The sequence below is a fragment of the Lynx rufus genome, unplaced genomic scaffold (assembly GCF_022079265.1).
Source record: "Lynx rufus isolate CCGP_SWC_20201006 ecotype Redwood Valley unplaced genomic scaffold, mLynRuf1.p SCAF_2, whole genome shotgun sequence".
In the NCBI taxonomy this organism is placed as follows: domain Eukaryota; kingdom Metazoa; phylum Chordata; class Mammalia; order Carnivora; family Felidae; genus Lynx; species Lynx rufus.
The window spans coordinates 136,167,833-136,187,848 of record NW_025814834.1 but is presented as its reverse complement, the minus strand read 5'-3'; the positions used below and the strand labels follow the sequence as shown (position 1 = coordinate 136,187,848).

The 20,016-nt window shown below is 37.1% G+C and overlaps 1 protein-coding gene across 10 annotated transcripts in view; it reads right to left on the bottom strand.

Annotated features, from left to right (window-relative positions):
* The window catches only part of DPH5 (diphthamide biosynthesis 5), a 55,988-nt gene extending 36,527 nt beyond the window's left edge, over nt 1-19,461 (bottom strand). For 4 of the 10 annotated variants that reach the window (XR_006962707.1, XR_006962709.1, XR_006962708.1 and 1 more), the window contains exons 1-4: nt 19,176-19,460; nt 18,730-18,881; nt 10,239-10,363; nt 2,579-2,687 (exon numbers count right to left, since the gene is read on the bottom strand). Coding sequence is in view for 6 of the 10 variants with exons in the window: in XM_047083414.1 (XP_046939370.1) it covers nt 2,579-2,687; nt 10,239-10,363; nt 18,730-18,864 (369 nt within the window). In the remaining 4 variants the exon portion in view is untranslated. Of the gene's footprint in view, nt 1-2,578; nt 2,688-10,238; nt 10,364-18,729; nt 18,882-19,111 lie in introns of all 10 variants that reach the window. The other 6 variants (XR_006962706.1, XM_047083410.1, XM_047083415.1 and 3 more) reach the window with 5 other exon arrangements.
* Between the last annotated feature and the right edge of the window lie 555 nt (nt 19,462-20,016).

The following is a 20,016-nucleotide window of genomic DNA, read 5'->3' as shown; positions in this document are numbered from 1 at the left end:
TTCTACATTTAGCAAACATATTTCTGAGAACTGAAATCTACTCTTTCAATTAGGCCATGCTAAAAAAAAAAAAAAAAAAAGCACAAGTTCATTAACTTTCTAAGAAAGTTTTTATCTGTCTAGTTTGGTGATTCTCAAAATGTACTAGCAACTTCAGCATCACCTGAGAATTTGCTAGAAATGCAAATTCTTAGACCCCCACCCCCACCCCAGATCTACTATATCTGAAAATTTCAGGAGAAGGCCAGCAATCTCTTTTATAAGCCCTCTAAGTAATTCTCATGAATACTAAAGTCTGAGAACCACTCGTGTAAGTTATTGTTTTTCCCATAAATGCTAACCCTAAATGCTTAGAAGAAAAAGAGCAGCTACTATAAGGAAGGGGACTTTGAAAACCTTAGGTATTATGCAGGGTATCTATACATTTGTTTTAAAATGTAAAAGTGCCATGAATATAATGACTGTATTTTTAATGCCTTTTATCTTAGAACACTTAGAAACAGTATCAATAATTACCTCTTTCTCCTAGAATATAAATAACTTGGGTGGTACAAAAAGTATACTTTCATAGAAATTTCATCAAATACCTAAGGCAGAACCTAAAAAGGCACTTCCTGTTTTTCACACAAGTAGTAAGTCATTTTCATACCCAGATTAGAGAATAGAACCAAGATGGGGAAACAGTGCTTTGTAGCTGCCCAGAAAAATCCTATATAAAACTGAGAGAAAGCTGAATTGTTAAAAATAATCTATGTAATATGGATATGATCTTAAGGGCTTCTATGGAGACTGTCAATTCTCACAGTAAATTTCCTCTCAAATACCTTCATCTATTTCAAACATGAGAACAATAACACTATACCTGTCTATCAACCTAGAGGATCAGGAGGAGGACAGGGTCGCCCTAATTTAGTTCCTGCCAGTCTCAATAACAGATATGCATGTGATGAAGACACAAATTTTTGAAAAGTTTTATGTTTAGAAAGAAGCAAAAAACTTTAAATGATAAGTCATGATAATTTAGACCAAAATATGATGGAAAGGGGCTAGGTAACTTTCCTCACCAGAAATCAAAATAAAACCAATATGAAAAAAATATATATACTCCCTTAGCTTAAGGTTTATTACACATCTTTGTGTATCACATGATTAATTTATTCTTCTCTTTTTTTCCTTTCTCCTGGCAACCATCAGTTCTTAAAAAGTACATGGTCTACAGGAAAGAATACTGGACTATGAATCAGGAAATTCCATTCACTTACTCCAGCACAGGAATGTTCAAGAGGGTTTTTAAAAGTGTAAAAAAGAGGGGCGCCTGGCTGGCTCAGTCAGTTAATCATTGGACTCTTGATCTCAGCTCAGGTCATGATCTCATGGTTCACGAGATAGAGCCTGGCCTCCTTGAGATTCTCTCTCCCTCTCTCTTGCCCCCTCCCCTACGTGAGCACAGGTGCACAAACACTCTCTTTCAAAATAAATAAACTTTTAAAAAAAAGTGCAAAAAGGCCTTGAATTGGCAAGGTTTTTTAAGTATGCATTTTATTAGAAGACAAAAGAGAGCAAAATTCTTTGCCAATTTAAATGTAATAACTAAGTGCAAGTAATGAATACTAAAAGGTGAAATCATTTGTATCTTTTCTCTGATTCTTCAGAACCAAAGGCAATATTTCTGAGATGACTGGCTAGCATGTCAATTAAATTTGAGATATTCTTCCTAGGTAACGCAGAAAATAAAGACACCTCTAAAGCAACAGACACAAACTGGTGTCCAATGTAAATGTATCTTCTTGTTGTAAATATCTATTTTAAATTATGCTTTCCAGGAAGACACACTGGGGATATCTCATTTCATAGATTCTAAGATGTACATTTTTTTTCTATTAAAATATATCTGAAATAGGAATAAGTCCTAACAAGGAATTAAGTCTTAAAACCACTGCTGGCCATGAGCAGTCACAGTTGCCATAGATCATATATGTGTGAACATCAGAACACAAGATACCAAACTTCAGCAGCTTGGAAGAAAACCCCAGAAACAGTTATGGAGCACTCTTTTAACTCCTCAAAACTAAGACTGTTGGGTTAAAAATAACCAATACACTGAGATAATTACATAGGTGGCTTAAAAGCCTATCATGATTGGCTTTTGGCTCTTTTACAGATTCCTTTAAGAAATGCTGTATCACGATGCTCGTGATGGGACAGAAAATAATAACCATATGGAAAAACATGCATCAGCGATGCAGAGTAAGTTATTTGGAAGAGTGTGAAAAGGCTTTAGGAATACAGAACCAATTTAATTAGATTAAATTTCCCTCGTTTTGTATGCGAAAGTTGGATATAAGATTAAAGTCTTTCTGTAGCTAATTTCAGTGGTCTATTCAATGAGGGGGAAAAAGATCTAAGTTCTAGGGAAATAGTACAAAATATTTAATATTTAAAAATTTAGTACACATTAATGTATTACATAAAATAACATCTTAAAATCCATGAAATATAACAAAATCTACCTGCAATTTGTAGTTTTCTAAAACACTTTTGCTAACTACCATTAAGAAAAAAATCTTCGTAGCATTACCTGTAAACCACAGCAGCCTACAGCATTCATTATGGAAGCATTGTGAATAACTCGGTAAGAGATTCCCAGTTTTGTTGCTCTCAGAATAAGATCGCTGTGTGTGGTAGCCCTGTAGTGGAAAAAGATCAGGTTGGATTAAAGTAACACTGACTTTTTAAGAGAGTAAAGGTATAATATTTCATGAGTTCAAGCCAATCAAAGGGTTATGGGGGCTCCTTTTCCTCAATTTGGGGGCTTTCTGACAAGAAAAATGTTAAGTCTACACATGCCCTTCACGGTGCTAAACTGCACTTGTTACCCTTTAGAGCAGCCTTGGTAGCTACAGAGAAAAAGGGAAGTTGTACTTACTCTTTTGTCCCTTTAATACCTGCAAACACATCTGTGGAATGGAAGTTCAGCAAGTGAACTCCTGAGCAGCAATTCTCAAACTTTTTGGTCTTAGGACCCCTTTAAACTCTTAAAATGACTGCTCTGAGTTCTAAATGATGACACAACTAGACCTACTCTATACTTTCTGCTCTATTTTGAAGGTTTCTTTTTTTGTATTTTGAAATACTACAGAACAGATGATAAAGAACATTTTTATAGGCTATCAAGTTCTGCCTTTATATTAGGGTTCTATCTGACATAATCGTAGTTGCATTTTACATCTGTCTAGCAGTGATTTTATTTATAACTGTTTTCAGTCTGGTTACTGTATATAATTGTATGTGTGCATGTGTATGTGAGTGCACATTCTGCCTGTTGCCTTTCCTTTGTTGAGATAAATCTAATGATTATGATAAGATAAGACTTTGGTGGAGAGAGAATATATGTAAATGCAAGTATGGATACTATGAAATGTAACCCCACATCAATTTAGAACTGCATTATTAAAAGCCTTTTTCCCCTGGATGAAAACTCCAGGTCCTGCTGGGGAAAGCAACATTAGCATGTTTGAGAAACTACATACAAACCAGCAGAACCTGTCAACTGGTCAATGCATACCAAGTAGGAAGATCAAGGGCTTTCACCCCATGAGGCAGTCAGAAACAGATTAACAAATGCCCACCAGGGAAGCCTGTTTTTAATCACACATAAAATAAAAACTAGTATGAAAAACAATCATTAATTTGATTTAGAGCAAGCTTTTAAAAAATAACATAAATGACAGTTATAAAGAATGTTTTTAATATCATCTTCAACAGAATTTCACTACTTAACACTAAGATTAAAGAATATTGAATTAGTTACTTGGTGAGTTATTTGAATAGATGAGCAGAAAGAAAACCTGGTTTACAATTATACCTCTCTTTACCACAACTTCATTTAAAATGACCAGATGTGGTTGGTATACTATGAAGATTTAATGACCTGACAAAGTGATCTGATTTTGTGAAACTGCCATGAATGTGATTAAATGAGTCCCTCAGATTTCTGCTATGAAAAAATTGGTATTTTATCATCATGATTACCCAAATTATACTGCTTCATGCAAAAGAAAAAACTGGCTTGAAACACAGGTTTAAACCATCATATTGGGCATTCCTTCTAGATCACGAATCATGAAAATGCTTCATTTTGGTGACTGGAAAAGTGTGTGTGTGTGTGTGTGTGTGTGTGTGTGTGTGTGTGTGTGTAAAGACAAATTTATTACTACTTCTGGGCACATGGCTCTATCCAAAATCACGTGTGTATACGTATGTATATATGATTTTGGATAGAGCCACGTGCCCAGAAATAGTAATAAATTTATCTTAATAATATTCTTATTACTTGGAATTGCTCTGAAAGCAATTTCAAAAGAGATTCAAGAATGTTCTGATCAATGGAAGCAATAAAATAAAGAACATAAAGATGACCAATTTAAATGTGTAAGACTTGGTATGTTTATTTTATAATAACGTTAGTTTGCAGATACAGTACTGCCACATTTGACAGTGCTATGGCTTGTGATCTGAAAGTTCATTAACATTTGTAATGATATGCTGAAAGTGATGTTCTCATAAACTACTGGAAGCATTATAAATTGGTACAGTCCTTTGAAAAGTAATTTGACAATACATGCTTGAAAATATCCATGTTCAAAACTTTTGATTTTTTTTTCTTTGGTATTAGAAACTTTTTGGAGAAAAAAAATCCAAAATGTAGGGATGAGAGAATGGAAGGAGGGGAAAAGGGTCATATACATTAATCCATACATGGCAGCTTTACTTATATTGGAGAAATAAATGGACTAATGATAATAACGTTGACATTTATTGAATAGCTACTAGATGCCAAGCACATCCATTGCATGGAATGGAAAAAAATCAAATGACCTACATTAAAGCAAACAGAAGACAAGTGAATAAAGATATGTTTTTATGTATGTGTATGCCATGAAGGAAAAGGCACACGACATAAGGATAAAAAAAATTATGTGTTCATTGCTTATAAAATATACATGGCTACAGAGCATACTAAAATAAAGAATGGAATAACAAAATGGAATCACCATTAAAATTTGTTTAATCGTGACCTTGGTCAACTAAATTCTTTATGGGGATAGAAAGCTTAAGACTGTCATTGCTCACATGACTGGGTCAGATCTATTGACATACAATTTTTTTAGAGTCATTTACATTCTTTATGTGATTAACTTCCACATTCCTATCAGTAACCTGGATAAAAGAGAAAAAGATGAGAACTATATCAACTGACTTAACTGACTTTCAATTACCTTCTTTCAAAATTTAAGAGTGGATGATGGTGATGGCTGCACAACAGTGTGAATGTACTCAATGTCATTGAACTGCACACTTAAAAATGCTTAAAATGGTTAATATTATGTTATATAAACCTTATCACAATTTTAAAAATATTAGAATGAAGAATTTGAGATTAAGTACTTTTCAAAGTTTACATTCAGATAAGGGGAAAGGGATTTAAAAATAAAAAATTTTTGTGGTTGTACATAAGGAAGAATTTTGGTGCTTTGCTGCATTCCGTATTTTCTTCCAGGTTTATGCATTTAATGCACACAAATCCTAATTCTTCAAGGCCCAATGAAAATGTACACATTCCCCACCATTCTGTCTGCAAGTACCATATCTCAATAGTAATCCAGTGGGTAAATTAAAAATAACCAAGGTACAGTAATTATTACACAAATCTGAATGTAAGATTATGCATGATTATTGGTCAATGACATAGAGCAAATTAATTGCCCAGGAGTTTAAAAAAAAAAAAAAAAAAAAGCCGCCCTCATTCCTGAATAAAATAATGGAGGACTCATGGAAGAGGTGGCATCTGAGCTGGGTCTTAAAGAATCTACTATTTTACTGAACAGAAACTGGGGATGACTACAGTTGACACTGCTGTACAGTGTATCTGAAAGTTGTTAAGAGAGTAGATCTTAAGGTCTCTCATCACAAGGAAAAAACTTTTTTTTCTTTCTCTTTTTTGTATGATAGATGTTAACTAAACTTACTGAGGTAATCCATTCAAAATATGAGTCAAGTCATTTCACTGTTTACCTTAGACTTACACAGTGCTGTTATGCCAATTAAATGTCAATAAATTGATAATAAAAGAAACAAACTGGCAAGAAAAGTCTATTTTAAGGAAAAAGTACGAGCAGCAAAAACATGGTAGATAAATACTGCAAAAACACTTACGAAATGGCAAAACTGTACAATCTGACTCTAGCACAATAAAAACAAAGAGTAACCAAAGAAGAAAGTACATAGACTATTAAAAGACTTAGGCCATGAAGTCAACTTCAGTGTCTACTCAAGGTTTTTGAGCAGGGTAGTAATAGCATCAAGGCACTTTAGGCCTCAATTTTTCATGTATGTGGAATTCTCCCTTCTACCCCCTGAGTCCCACAGAGCTCCTCCACAATTTCCACCTACTGAATTCTATACAGACCCAGCTCAAGCACCAACTCCTCCATAAAACCACCACAGAAAAACTCCAAACTCTCTGCCTTTTAATTTACACTTTTTTATCCTCATCCTCGACCTAATCTTTCAGCAGTGTATCAGAGTTCACCACTCTTTCCTCTCTAAAGTATCTCTTTTCTTGGCTTCTGTGACAACACACTCTTGGTTTTCTTCCTCCTCTGGCTCTTGACAGACCACGAAATACAAGTTTCCTAAGGCTTGATCCTAGGTCTTCTTTTCCCCTTGTTCTTTTCTAAAGTGATTTCAGGGGCGCCTGGGTGGCTCAGTCGGTTGAGCGTCCGACTTCAGCTCAGGTCATGATCTCACAGTCCGTGAGTTGGAGCTCCGCGTTAGGCTCTGTGCTGACAGCTCAGATCCTGGAGCCTGCTTCTGCTTCTGTGTCTCCCTCTCTCTCTGCCCCTCCCCCACTCATGCTCTGTCTCTGTCTCTCTCTGTCAAAAATAAATAAACATTAAAAAAATTAAAAAATAAATAAAGTGATTTCATCCGTTTCTCTAGCTTTAAACACCGTATCTCTCCTTCTCTCCCACCCCATATATACTCATGAATTCAAAAGCCACATATCCAAGAAAACCCCTTGAGCTCAAGTAGCAGATATCAAATTGCTTATATGACATCTCAAATTTAAAATATTTCCAGAACCAATTCTTGTTTTCCCCTACAAGTTTTCATCATTTCAAGAACTGGCACTATCGGGGCGCCTGGGTGGCGCAGTCGGTTAAGTGTCCGACTTCAGCCAGGTCACGATCTCGCGGTCCGTGAGTTCGAGCCCCGCGTCGGGCTCTGGGCTGATGGCTCGGAGCCTGGAGCCTGTTTCCGATTCTGTGTCTCCCTCTCTCTCTGCCCCTCCCCTGTTCATGCTCTGTCTCTCTCTGTCCCAAAAAATAAATAAAAATGTTGAAAAAAATAAATAAATGTTAAGAACTGGCACTATCAACTACTCAGTCACTAAAGCCAGAATTCTGGAAAACTTGCTTCTTTCCTTTTCCTCACCTACATACATAATACTGGCATTCCTCCTTCTAAATTCTTCCCAGTTTGCCTTTTTCTGTCTTCCACCAGAGCCACCTTGTCTCCCTAAATCCCTTCATGCAAGCATTTAGAATGATCATTTAAGAATGTCAATCATTTAAGACTGTGATTCTTTCCTGCTTAAAAACCACCAAAGATGTGCCAGAGTACTTCAAACAAAACCCTACCCCCACCAAAGCCTTACAAGCTCTGGGTCTCACTCACTTTAACTCCCTCTCATTCCCTCTCCCTGCTACTCCAGTCACTTTGGCCTTCTAGGTCTTTGAATACATTTTTGCTGTTCCATCTGCTTACAATGTTCTTCCCTTCTGCTATTCCTTTCATCTTTCAGACACCTGTTTAAATATTACCTCAACAAAAAGGATTTTCCATATACCCTGCACAAATTAGCCTATTCCTGCGAGTCCTTTTTTTCCTTGACAGGCCTATCAAAATTTTAATTTGTTATTTTTTCTTTCATTGATGTCAGCCTCCCTTACTAAACTGTGAAGCCCGTGTTTTATCATCTAACATATATCCAGCATGTAGGAGTGCCTGTCATGATATAAGTGTTCCAAAGATATTTATTGAATGGAGAAATGTCAGTCTAAGATATGCCTCATCTTCCTTTGTGACCCCAGGCAAAATATTAAACAACTCTTTCCATTAATATTTCATTGATATCTACTATATTGTGAGGGAAACTAGGGAGATAAAATTGTGAAGGACAGCCTACAAATATAAAAGGTAGAGGTATATATTTATTAAAAAAAATGCATTGTGAGGCAATGTATGAAAACTCATATGAATAATACTTCAGCAGTTAGAAACAGAACTTCTCATCTGGGTAATAAAAGACTGCATCACTGAGAATATGGTGTCTGAGTTAGGCTTCAAAAGATGGCTGGACTCTGACAATCAGAAATATACCAAAAGGTATTATAGATGCAGGGAAGAGTTTGAACAGATGTACAGAATGAGAAATCAAGATGATGGTGGAAGAACAAACTGGTTGGCATGAGTGTGGGCAAACCAGTACAAGAGAACCAGATACAGTTAGAAGGGCAGGCTGGACAGTACCTTTCATGTCTGGCCAACAAAGCTACTAATTCCCACTTGAGCTCAAGTAAGATTTTCAAATTGTGGTTTCACAAATATAAATTTGACTACAACATAGGTAATGAAATAAGAATCTGTACCTGGACCAGCAAAAGGCTACTATATTAAACTAGGGAATAAAAAAGATATAAAAAATTTTGGTTAAAAAAAAGAAAGGTCAAAAGCAGTGCTTCTCATACTAACTAGTAAAAGGTCAATACTTTAAGTTCTAAATGGTCATGGAACAATAGTTTTGTAAAATGCAATCAAAATTAATGATTAGGAAAATAAAATATAAAATACAAAACATAAGCTCCAAATTATGAGATTCAGCAGAGATAAAATTACTTCTAAAAACTGCTATAGAATTTCTAAATGCTTACTCTCAATTTCTGTAGTTCTCATCATGGACTAGTAAATTTGTGGGCTGGGACCAGTCTGTAAACCTCACATTGAGCAGCACTGGTTTATTGGGCTCTGTCAGTGACCAGATGCCATGGAAGTCAAAAGTAACTCTGAGATTACTCTTTTAGGTGACTGTAAGAATTGTTATACCATCAAGTAAGAAAGTTTGGTGAGTTCAGAAGGTGTCACTATAAAAAAAATATGGAATTTTGGCAGGAATCCAGTGCAATAATGAGAAAATCCTACAAGAGTTTCAAGACATTTTATACATAGAATTTTTCATCACCTTTATTTTATTTTACTATTTTCTGGCTAAAAGAAATAAATAAAAGAAAAATAGGTACTGCTAATTTGGAGGAAGACTTACAGAAAACAATGTCATAGGCTAAAACAAACTGTTATTTTTAAATGTGTGATTATACAATGTCATTTGCAACCAAGCATAATAAGGAAACATAATCTCTGGCATACCATACTGATGTAAATTACTTTTTTTTTTTTTGACAGACACATGCACATGTAACTCCATTCTTTTTGAAAAACATCCTTGGTGGTGAGTTCATAGTGCTTTAATTGTCCTTATGTTCCTTAAATCTGTGACATAAATCTTGGGTCACCAGCTGGAGACAAAGAACTCCTCTGTTTTGCTTGACATTAGAGATTGATGATGCTTGACTAGACAAGTAGAAACCCATCTTTTTAGTAATGGGGAAAGAACAGAGCTCCCAAGGGATATAAGAAATTGAAATCTGAGGCTTGACAGATTTTTAAATTCAAGGCAAGTAAAGTGACAATGTTGATAAATATGAAGTGATTAAAAAAGAAAAAAAAAAAAGCCTAGGATAAAGGAATCAGAAGATGCTTGCAATTTACCTGAAAAATAAATGGTAGGTATAACTCTTGATAATGTAATAAACTTATTAATAATGATATACTAGTTAGGTCATTTGATGTCCTAAGTTATCTTCTAAAAGAATAGCAAAAGCAATGATACAAACTTTAGAACAGACCCTTAATAACCAATGTAAGAGTTACATATGATGACATCCTTATCAAGCAGATTTTCTTCACTAATCTCAAAGATAATGAAACTTTATGAGATTTTAGAACCTAGGTAAACACAGTCCTTTATTAGGACCTGGCAAGTAAAAGTTTTAAATGGAATGATTCTTACCGAGTTAAAAACAAGCAAATAAATTAAAATATCTGCTTTGACTTACCCAAATGGATCACCAACCACAAGGAATGCAACATCACAGATATCAGCATCCTTTAAAATATTATCTGCTTCTTGTTCCACTTCTTCTCTATCAGCAAGAATCAATTTTCTTCCGTAGAACTCTTCCTACAGATTTAAGTCCAATATCAAAATGAGACAGCAGGTGACCATTTACACACACACACACACACACACACACACACACACACACACTAATCTCTGTCTGGGGCTGGTGCAAATTTTGGCAACCATCCAGACATCCATACATAGATCACTGAATAGGACTCATCAGTGAGCTAGCACTCTATAACATGTTGCAATTAAACTCTGTCTTTGGGGCTATCTTAATATCCCAAGAGGAGGTAGACCTCCTAACATCTGAGACTTTCTGCATTTTAAATTTATCTAAATCTGAGTCTAACAGACCAGGCAGAATACTGTAGAATGAACAGAGAACATGTTTGTACGAGCCTTACTTCATAAACATACTAATAAAAAGGAATATATTAAATAATAACTATAAACATACGTGGTAATTTGGGTTTAATTAAATTTTCCATAGGAAAACCTATAGGACTCTGGCTAAAATAAAAGGTAACTTCAATGAGAAATAATAGAAAATTAAGATTCAGTTATTTACAGAACCAGCAAACATTCCTATATAATTGCAGGAAAGATTGATTGAAAACTGTATTTCTGGGGTGCCTGGGTTGAGTGTTAGACTCTTGGTTTTGGCTCGGGTCATGATTCTAGAATCATGGGATGGGCCCCACGTCAAGCTCCATGCTGAGCCATGAAGCCTGCTTAAGATTCTCTCTCTCTCCCTCTGCACCTCTTCCCCACTCATTTTTTTCTCTAAAATAAATAATAAGAAAATAAAAAAATAAATAACTGTATTTCCTACTTCCTGCTAAAAAGGCAGAGATGCAGGGGAGAGAAAAGAATTCTAAGTATATAGGAAGTCTCAACACAAACTGCTTTGTGAACCAATTCCCTGAAGTTCAACTCTAAAGAATAAACCCAGGAGGCTGACCTTACTGGGTGGCAGCATGTAAGTACAGAGAGTGAACTGGTTGTGCCAGTGGTCATATGGCAGTGGTTACAAACTATTATGCAAAGTCATGAATCTTATTAACTGATTTCCTGTGGAATAATATGTAATTCAAATATAGTAAAAGTGGATTCATAGACAAATACTATTTCTTACATACTGAGAAGTTTGAGCTATAAAGATTATATTAGAAGTCAAACGTTACAAGGACTGCTATAATAGAAGCGTTATCTGGTACTCAATATCTGTCAAGCAAAAGAGTAAATGAACAAATGATTAAGCATTTGAAGATAAAGGCTATAGTTCCAACTCTGATAACTATTTCTTAATACTCAACTAGAATCTGTTCTTGAAAAAAGATCCCTTCCCTTTCTCTGCATATCTTTGCAGAGATGTTCCAGAAGTTCCCAATGACAACGACGTTTTTACAGATAAAAAGTGTTCTCTTTATTTTCACTTCTATATTTTTTCTTAATAATTCATTTGCATATCACTTCCTTTAATTTCATGAGCCCAGAAAACTTATCAGTGGTAGAACATTTATATTCACATATATCTAAGACATACACATGATTACTGAAAACTGAAGGAAATTCTTTTTTTCCTGAACTTCTAACATCTTTTAATATGAAATTTATTGTCAAATTGGTTTCCATACAACACCCTGTGCTCAACCCACAGGTGCCCTCCTCAATGCCCATCACTCACTGAACTTGTAACATTTCTTTAAAAAATTTTTAAAAAATCACACGTGACTAGCTTAATGCTAGCAGTAATTTTAAATCCTATTTAATACTTTATGATTCAACAACAGAAAACCCCACTCTTCTCAAGACTTCTATTATGTATCACTCCATATTTATTACTTAAGAAACATTTCATTATCTAATTGAAACACAATATTAAAAAAAAAGTATCCACATATGCATAACTGTGCACATACACCCCAAACACTCCATTATAACCAAATAGCTGATCCTTTTGAAAAAAAATGTAAAAAAGGGAAGAGATAATAAAAGTAGTAAGAAACTGGTATTACATTATTCTTAATTTACCTACTTGTTTATTCATTTACTCAAAGAATATTTCTTTTTTTAAAAATTTTTTAATGTTTATTTATTTTTGAGGGAGAGAGAGACAGAGCCTGAGCAGGGGAGGGGCAGAGAAGGAGGGAGTCACAGGACCTGAAGCAGACTCCAGGCTCCGAGCTGTCAGCACAGAGCCCGACACGGGGCTCAAACTCACAATCTGTGAGATCATGACCTAAGCCGAAGTCAGATGTTCAACTGACTGAGCCACCCAGGTGCCCCAAAGAATATTTCCTATACACAACCTCTAAGCCAACCTCTATGCTTGTTGTCGGCAAATAGTGCTGAATGAGACATACATGGCCCCTGTCCTGTGGCTTATAATGTCTAGTGGGGAATTATCTAACCACATCATTAAGTGCTATAGAAGCATGGAATCTAATAAGAGTCAGGGAAGGGGCAGGAGGGAAAAGCAGTATTATTTAACAAATAATTTTAAATTTATATTATACATTATCAAATGACTCATTAGCCAGTTTTTGCATAGCATCAGCCCTAATCTCCTCCATGAAAATGAAGGTAAAACTCAAAAAACTCATTGCTTTAAGTTGAAAGCAATGTTTAAAGCTTCTTGCTTTAAGTTGGCAGGTTTTGTATAAGGAGGGCAAGGTAAAAACTCAAAATTAAAATTACTTTTGGGTATTCCTGGAAGGATACATGAAAAATTAGTAATAACTGCCTCTATGAAGGGGAACTGGGCTAGAAATATTGCAATGTATATACCATTTAGTATCTTTTAAATTCTTTTTTAAATGTGTATTTATTTTGAGAGAGAGAAAGAGAGACTAGGGGAGGGGCAAAGAGAGAGGAGAATCCTAAGTAGGCAAAGAGAGAGAGAATCCTAAGCAGACTCTATGCTATCAGCACAGAGCCCTACATGGGGCTTGATCACACAAACCGTGAGATCATGACCTGGGCCAAAATCAAGGGTTGGGACCCTTAATCAACTGAGTCACCTAGGCACCCCTAATATCTTTTGAATTTATACCATACAATGTATTACCTAGTCAAAAAAAAAAAAATAGAAAAGTAGAGGCCAGAAGTAGAATGTGTAAACAAACAAAATCTTAAGAAAACAAAATCTTAAACACACACACACACACACACACACACACACACACACATTAACATTTAAAGAAAGAACAGAGAAACAGGGTTTACAAAAGGGACTGAGAAAAATGGAAAAGTACAAATAAAACCAAGAAAAAGTCATGTCTTAAAAGCCAGCTTCAAAGAGTGAGCAAGTATGTCAAAAGCAGTAAAACAGGTAAGAATTGAAAAGTATCCTCTGGCATTCTCAGCTATTAAATAATTGCTCAACAAACAAATATTTCAGAGGAATGGAAATCAGCTCACAGGAGTAGGAGACATGAGTGAAGTAGGGACAATAAAAGTATGCTGCTTTTTCAAAAACTTTGGATAAATAAGAGAATAGTAACTATGGCGAAAAGATGTTTAAAAGTGGAGAATTTTGGGGTGCCTGGGTGGCTCAGTCAGTTGAGCATCTGACTTCGACTCAGGTCCCGCATCAGGCTCTGTGCTGACAGCTCAGAGCCTGGAGCCTGCTTCAGATTCTGTGTCTCCCTCTCTCTGCCCCTCCCCGACTCGCTCTGTCTCTGTCTCAAAAATGAATAAACATAAAAAAAAAATTAAAGGAGAGAGTTTTCAAAAGAGACAATACCTGAATATGGTTTCAGGTTCAGGAGAGAAGCATATTAAGACAGACTGAACATAAAGAAGAAAGAATAATTGATGGGAATAAAGTTTCAGAGGAAGGGAGAGGAAGAGGTTTGAGAAAAACACATCTACTTAGCCTTGAACAGGAAGAGAACTTCAATCTAACAAGCCATTTTCTTTTTTTTTTTTAAGTTATTTATTTATTTATTTATTTTGAGAGAGAGAATACAAGCAGAGGGGCAAAGAGAGGGAGACACAGAATCTGAAGCAGGCTCTGTGCTGACAGCGCAGAGCCCAATGCAGGGCTCAATCCCACAAACTGTGAGATCATGACCAAAGCCAAAATGAAGAGCTGGACACTACTGACTGAGACACTCACACGCGCCTAACAAGTCATTTTCTAAGACTGGAGGGAAGACAGATTCAGATTTAGGGCAAGGACAAATGGGAAGTTAATGGGAAGTTAATGAAGGTCATAGCTGGTTGCCTCATCTTTCTCAGTGGGAAGGCCTTTACTGTCTTCTCCTCTATCCCTCCAATATCATTCCACAGCTATCAGATAGGAAGACAGGAACTAGAGCGAGTTGGTACCCAGATGAAGTAGATTAGGAAGAAAAGGGAGGGAACACACATACTGGAAGAAAATGAAAGTTATTTGAGTGATGCCCAAGAACAAGTATAGCAAATTATTATGCTTGTTTTTTCCATGCTTTTGCTCATAATTATTTTTTCTTCAGTAAAGAACACTATGCTCTTTCTCTTCCCTTTACCAAATCTTATCTATAATAACTGTCTCTTTCTCTTCCCTTTGCCAAGTCTTATCTATAATAACAACATTTATAGTATATTTACATTAGGATCACTCTGGGGTCAGGCATAGTTCTAAGAACTTACGCCTATGAATTCATTGAATCTTCGTTATAATCTATGAGATAGCCCCTATTTTTATCCCCGTTTTAGAGATAAGAAAAAGACCACAGAAAAGTTAACTGATTGTCCAAAGTCACAGAACCTTGGTTGATTACAAAACATCACATGTATCATAAATAAGCCATAGACAGGCAGAGCTTAGTGATCTCCTCTGCTTTTTACAGGGTGGCTACAGCCCCAAAGTTAGCTCCTTTTGGCCATAGCTGCTTTCTCTATTTACCCTGCGGAGCCGTGCAAATATTGCCATTTTCAATCTAGACTATGAAAACAAAAGAAATAAAACAAAAACATTGGGATGCATTATTTTAAGACACAGCTTAAATTCCATCTATTCTGTAGTCTCCCTTGACCACCATGGATTGAAGTGATCTTTTTTTTCTTTTTTTAATGTTTGTTTATTTTTGAGAGAGCGCGAGCAGGGGAGGGACAGAGAGAGAGAGGAAGACATAGGATCTGAAGCAGGCTCTGCTCTGACAGCAGAGCCTGATATGGGGCTCAAACTCATGCACTGTAAGATCGACCTGAGCTGAAGTTGAATGCTTAACCAAACTGAGCCACCCAGGTGCCCCATGAAGTGATCTTCTTTCTTATATGGATTTCAATTAGAATTAATAACTAGTAATTATTTATTATGTAAGGCAGCTTCTCCTAATTCATGAAAACAAGAGCACTGGCTTAAGTAAGATCATCTAAGTTCTTCCCAGCAATATAATTTTATAGCTTCTTTCACTGTTGTCATGAATTGTTATTTAAATCTTCCTTTATTATTTATGTTTTCCTGGGTATAACACAGATAAATCATGAACCACTTGAGAACAAAGGCCATACCTTTTACTTCTTTGTATGAGGCAGTACAAGTGTATTACACCAAATCGGCATAGAAGATCATAATTTATTCACAGAAAGCGCCTAAAGAAATTCAAAGTGTGGGGCGCCTGGGTGGCGCGGTCGGTTAAGCGTCCGACTTCAGCCAGGTCACGATCTCGCGGTCCGGGAGTTCGAGCCCCGCGTCGGGCTCTGGGCTGATGGCTCAGAGCCTGGAGCCTGTTTCCGATTCTGTGTCTCCCTCTCTCTCTGCCCCTCCCCTGTTCATGCTCTGTCTCTCTCTGTCCCAAAAATAAATAAATGTTGAAAAAAAAAAAAAAAAAAGAAATTCAAACTGTATATAACAAAACTAAAACTCTTCCCTAGATTCACTGTCTCTAGTTTAATGAACTTTTGAATACTACAGAACATATAAACAATACTACCTGTTTGGCAATTTGAAAACAATAGCTTTCAATGTAAGAACAGATAAGTTCCAGATTTGTTTAGTAACATCTATATATGGCTTTCATAATTTTGTGTGATTATTGATAAAAGAAAGCACATGTTCACTGCAGAAAATAGGTTTTTCCAATCTTTTTTTTGCACTGTGTAATAATTATCCAGTTATTGAGTCCAGATTGTACATACAGGTGTGAGCACGTGTCAACAATTTTTAAAAATCAATTTGTTTAAAGAAAGAAAGAAAAGGTAGAAATGAAAAAACAAAAAGGAAGTCACTGAAGAAAAAGTGGCTCTGACATTTTACTGGGCAATATAAGGCATGAATTTATTTATTTATTTATACCTTAACTTATTCTAGAAAAGAGTCACTAAAGGTGGCTGATGTCACACAGAAAGTTGCTCAGGGAAAAACATGAACTAAAGACCTGGAGAAAGTCATGAAGAACAGACTGATGGAATTTTGTGATAAGAAGATTCAAAATTGACCATTTTGCTTGAATGCTACCTTTCTCTGAAATTATTATTCTGTGAAGCTATGATCTATCCCTGAGTATACAGAGACACTGTATGTTACAAAGGTGAAGAGTGGTGGTTCTCAACTCAGGACGGCCTCGGCTCATATTCTCGTTCTATCACTCATTATCTGTATGACCTCGGGCAAGTTTCTTTGTGCCTATAAACTGTGAACAGTAATTATAGAATAATAATCCTGTTCCACATATAAAGCACTTAGAACAGTACATAGTATTCTATTAATATTAGCACTTATTATTGTAGAGAAATGGATATTCCAGCACCTTAACAAAGAACACATAATTTACCTGTAGGTGAGGTTGGGCCCAGCCCGAATTCTACATTTTTGGGAAAAGAATACTTGAAAAAATTACAGCAACCAACATTACCATTTAGTTAGCACTTAAAATTTACAAAGCACTTTCAAATATATCATCTTTTTTTAAGTTATCTTTTTAATGTTTATTTATTTTGAGAAAGAACTCAAGCAGAGAGAAAGAGAGAGAGAATCCCAAGCAGGCTCTGTGCTTACAGTGCACAGTCTGTGAGACAGAGCCCCGAAATGGGGCTCTGACAAACCGTGAGATCATAACTTGAGTGGAAATCAAGAGCTGGACGTTTCACCAACTGAGCCACCTCAAATATATCATCTTAATAAAACCCTACCTTAATAAAATCTCCAATTGGTTATTATCTCTATTTTCACAAATGAGATAATTGAGGTTTAGATAAATCCAGAAATGTGCCTATCAACAACTACCATTTCTGGAGACTTTCGTGACAGGCACTACATTAAGAACCTATGAGGTGGGCATTCTTATCCCCATTTCACAAATTAAAAAACTAAAGTTAAAGGACTTGTCCAAGGTTACATGGTAACATGTAACAGAGAAGATTTAAAGTCAGGTCCAAACTTTCCTCTATGCTAAATCCTGACATCTTACCCTAAAAAATGCTGATTTGTTTTATTTGTCTCTACTCTCTTAGATGAATTTAAGTCCATTCTAGTTTTCCTTAATTACTGGTAAGAGAGGAATACTTATTATCTTGAGCTTAGACACTTTGCTTCCATCCTAACAAATCAGAGTCAACAAATCAAAGCTGGTTGTTAGATGCAACTTTCATATCAATACCAATTCAAGTAGCAGTCCTTAATTCCTTATAACTCTGAGACCAGAATTCCCTGGGCTGTGAATCTGAGAGGGCATTAGACCTGAAATTCTCTAGGTCATTTTTTTTGTTTAGAAGCCTTGATAGACCAGACAATTCTAAAATCCTCTCCCTCCTCCTATAACACGTCCAACACTCTGTTCATCGTAATTTACATTCCATTTGGAGTTTGACAATGGACATGAACTACTTAACCCCTCCTCCAAAATGTACTGAGCCCTTAACAAGAGCCAGCTAAATGCATGATAAATTAACAAATCCTAAGTTTATTAAGTCCCAGGCTTATTCAGTATACACAAGAGTATGTGTATAAGCCTTACGGGGAGTCTTTTTAAAGGTAAGCCGTCTCTGGATAGGATACAGACAGAAAGGCGATTACCATTCCCTATGGAAATACTTCAAAGGGAGAAGCTTTCAGCGTGGTTTCTGAATATATATCCAACTCATTAAGGCTATGTCAGTACCTCATTAGCACTCAACTCAGAAAAAAATGGACTATCTCATGAAATAAGGGATTTTGAGAACTATCCCCAGGAGTGTAAAGTAACTTTCCTTTCCTATTTACTGGAGAAAACCACAAAATTAGACTTGTAAAGTAAGACAAAAGCACCTTTCATTTTCCAAGTCACTTGGTTGTTGTATTATTTCCATTCTTGTACTCCTCAGATCCTTAATGAGCAGGGGATGGGTTTTAAAAGGTTTCAACAAGCAGACCTGAAAATTGCGTTCAGCTTAGTGTAATGAAAATCAGCTGTTAGCTTTCTTCCCAGGACTGGAGATCCTTAAGCACCTACCAAGACTTCCTTCCCTACAGTCAGGATTGAGGTATAGGCTTCCAGATACACCCGACTGCAGCGTCTAACAATTTCCAAGCCCTTGACTGTGATGTCCTTGGCATCGCCCAGGCCCAGGCCGATCAGGTAAAGCATTTCAAAGTCCAGGGAGACTGCAGGACGAAGCGAACAAGAAAAACATGTGTCAGCTACACCGAGGATATCTAAAATCTAGTGATGAACATGGAAACTGAAAACCAAAACAGCCGGAGAAGAGACGGCAAGTCACGAGCGAGGTCTGAGAACCTCACTCCACGCCTCTTACATACGGATTGGAATGAATGTTTGTGAACAACCCTACCCCGCATTTTCTCGTTACACCAACCTAGGAGCACACAATTACCCTAGAAAGAATTGTAGTTGGGTCCCCAAAAGCCTAAAAGCAGCCTTTCCGAAAATATAGCTACCGAAAGCGATGATTCGCGCACAGAGAAAATCCACGCCGCCGGCCTCACCGACGGTGCCGCAAAACGTCAGCGCCTTTACTGCACTTTACGACTAGCTGGAGGGGCGGGCAAGCCGGCCTCTGCGGGTGGGGTGGGAGAGATCTGCCGGCTGCGCCAGAAGTGACCCGCCCGCTGCTAGGGTGGGGAAGCGAAAGGTCAGTCGGTCGGGCAGTCTGTCTAGAGTCCCTAGCATGGCCTCTGGGAAAGGACGAAGAGCACCCGCGATCCCCTTAGCCAGTGGCTTTACACCTCCCCAACCTAGGACAGGGTAAGGAGCTGGACCCGAGGTTGGGTAGCGCAGCGCGGCGCGTTACGCCTTTTCTCCTTCGGTCACGAGAACGGGTGACGTGTGGGAGGGACTTCCCTAATTTACTCGGGATCGCCCTAGTGCCGAGATTTCCATCCTCGCCTTTGCATTCCGCTGCCGTTTAACCAGCTACCTCCCTGATGAGGTGTCAGTGTAGCCAAACCCGGCCATCAGTGTGATTCTGATTTCCTAGCGGGGCGGTGATTCCTGGGGTTTGTCCCCAACCCCAAGACCTCATTCCGGAGTGCCCCGAGGGGCGTGACTGGGATATGCCTCAGCCATCCTCAGTGTCGGGAAGCCCAGAGCCGCCCTCTCGTCCCCCCCCTCCCCCCCCGCCCCGTGCCTTTCCAAGTGACCTTTAAGAGTGCTCAGGAATTTCAGACTTAATGCTTCCACAGGGGGAATTCCTATAAAGTAGTTAGTTAGATGTAGTTCCGATATCGAAATGGTTTGTTTTGACTGTAAATGCTGTTGGTAAGGTCACTAGTGACCTCA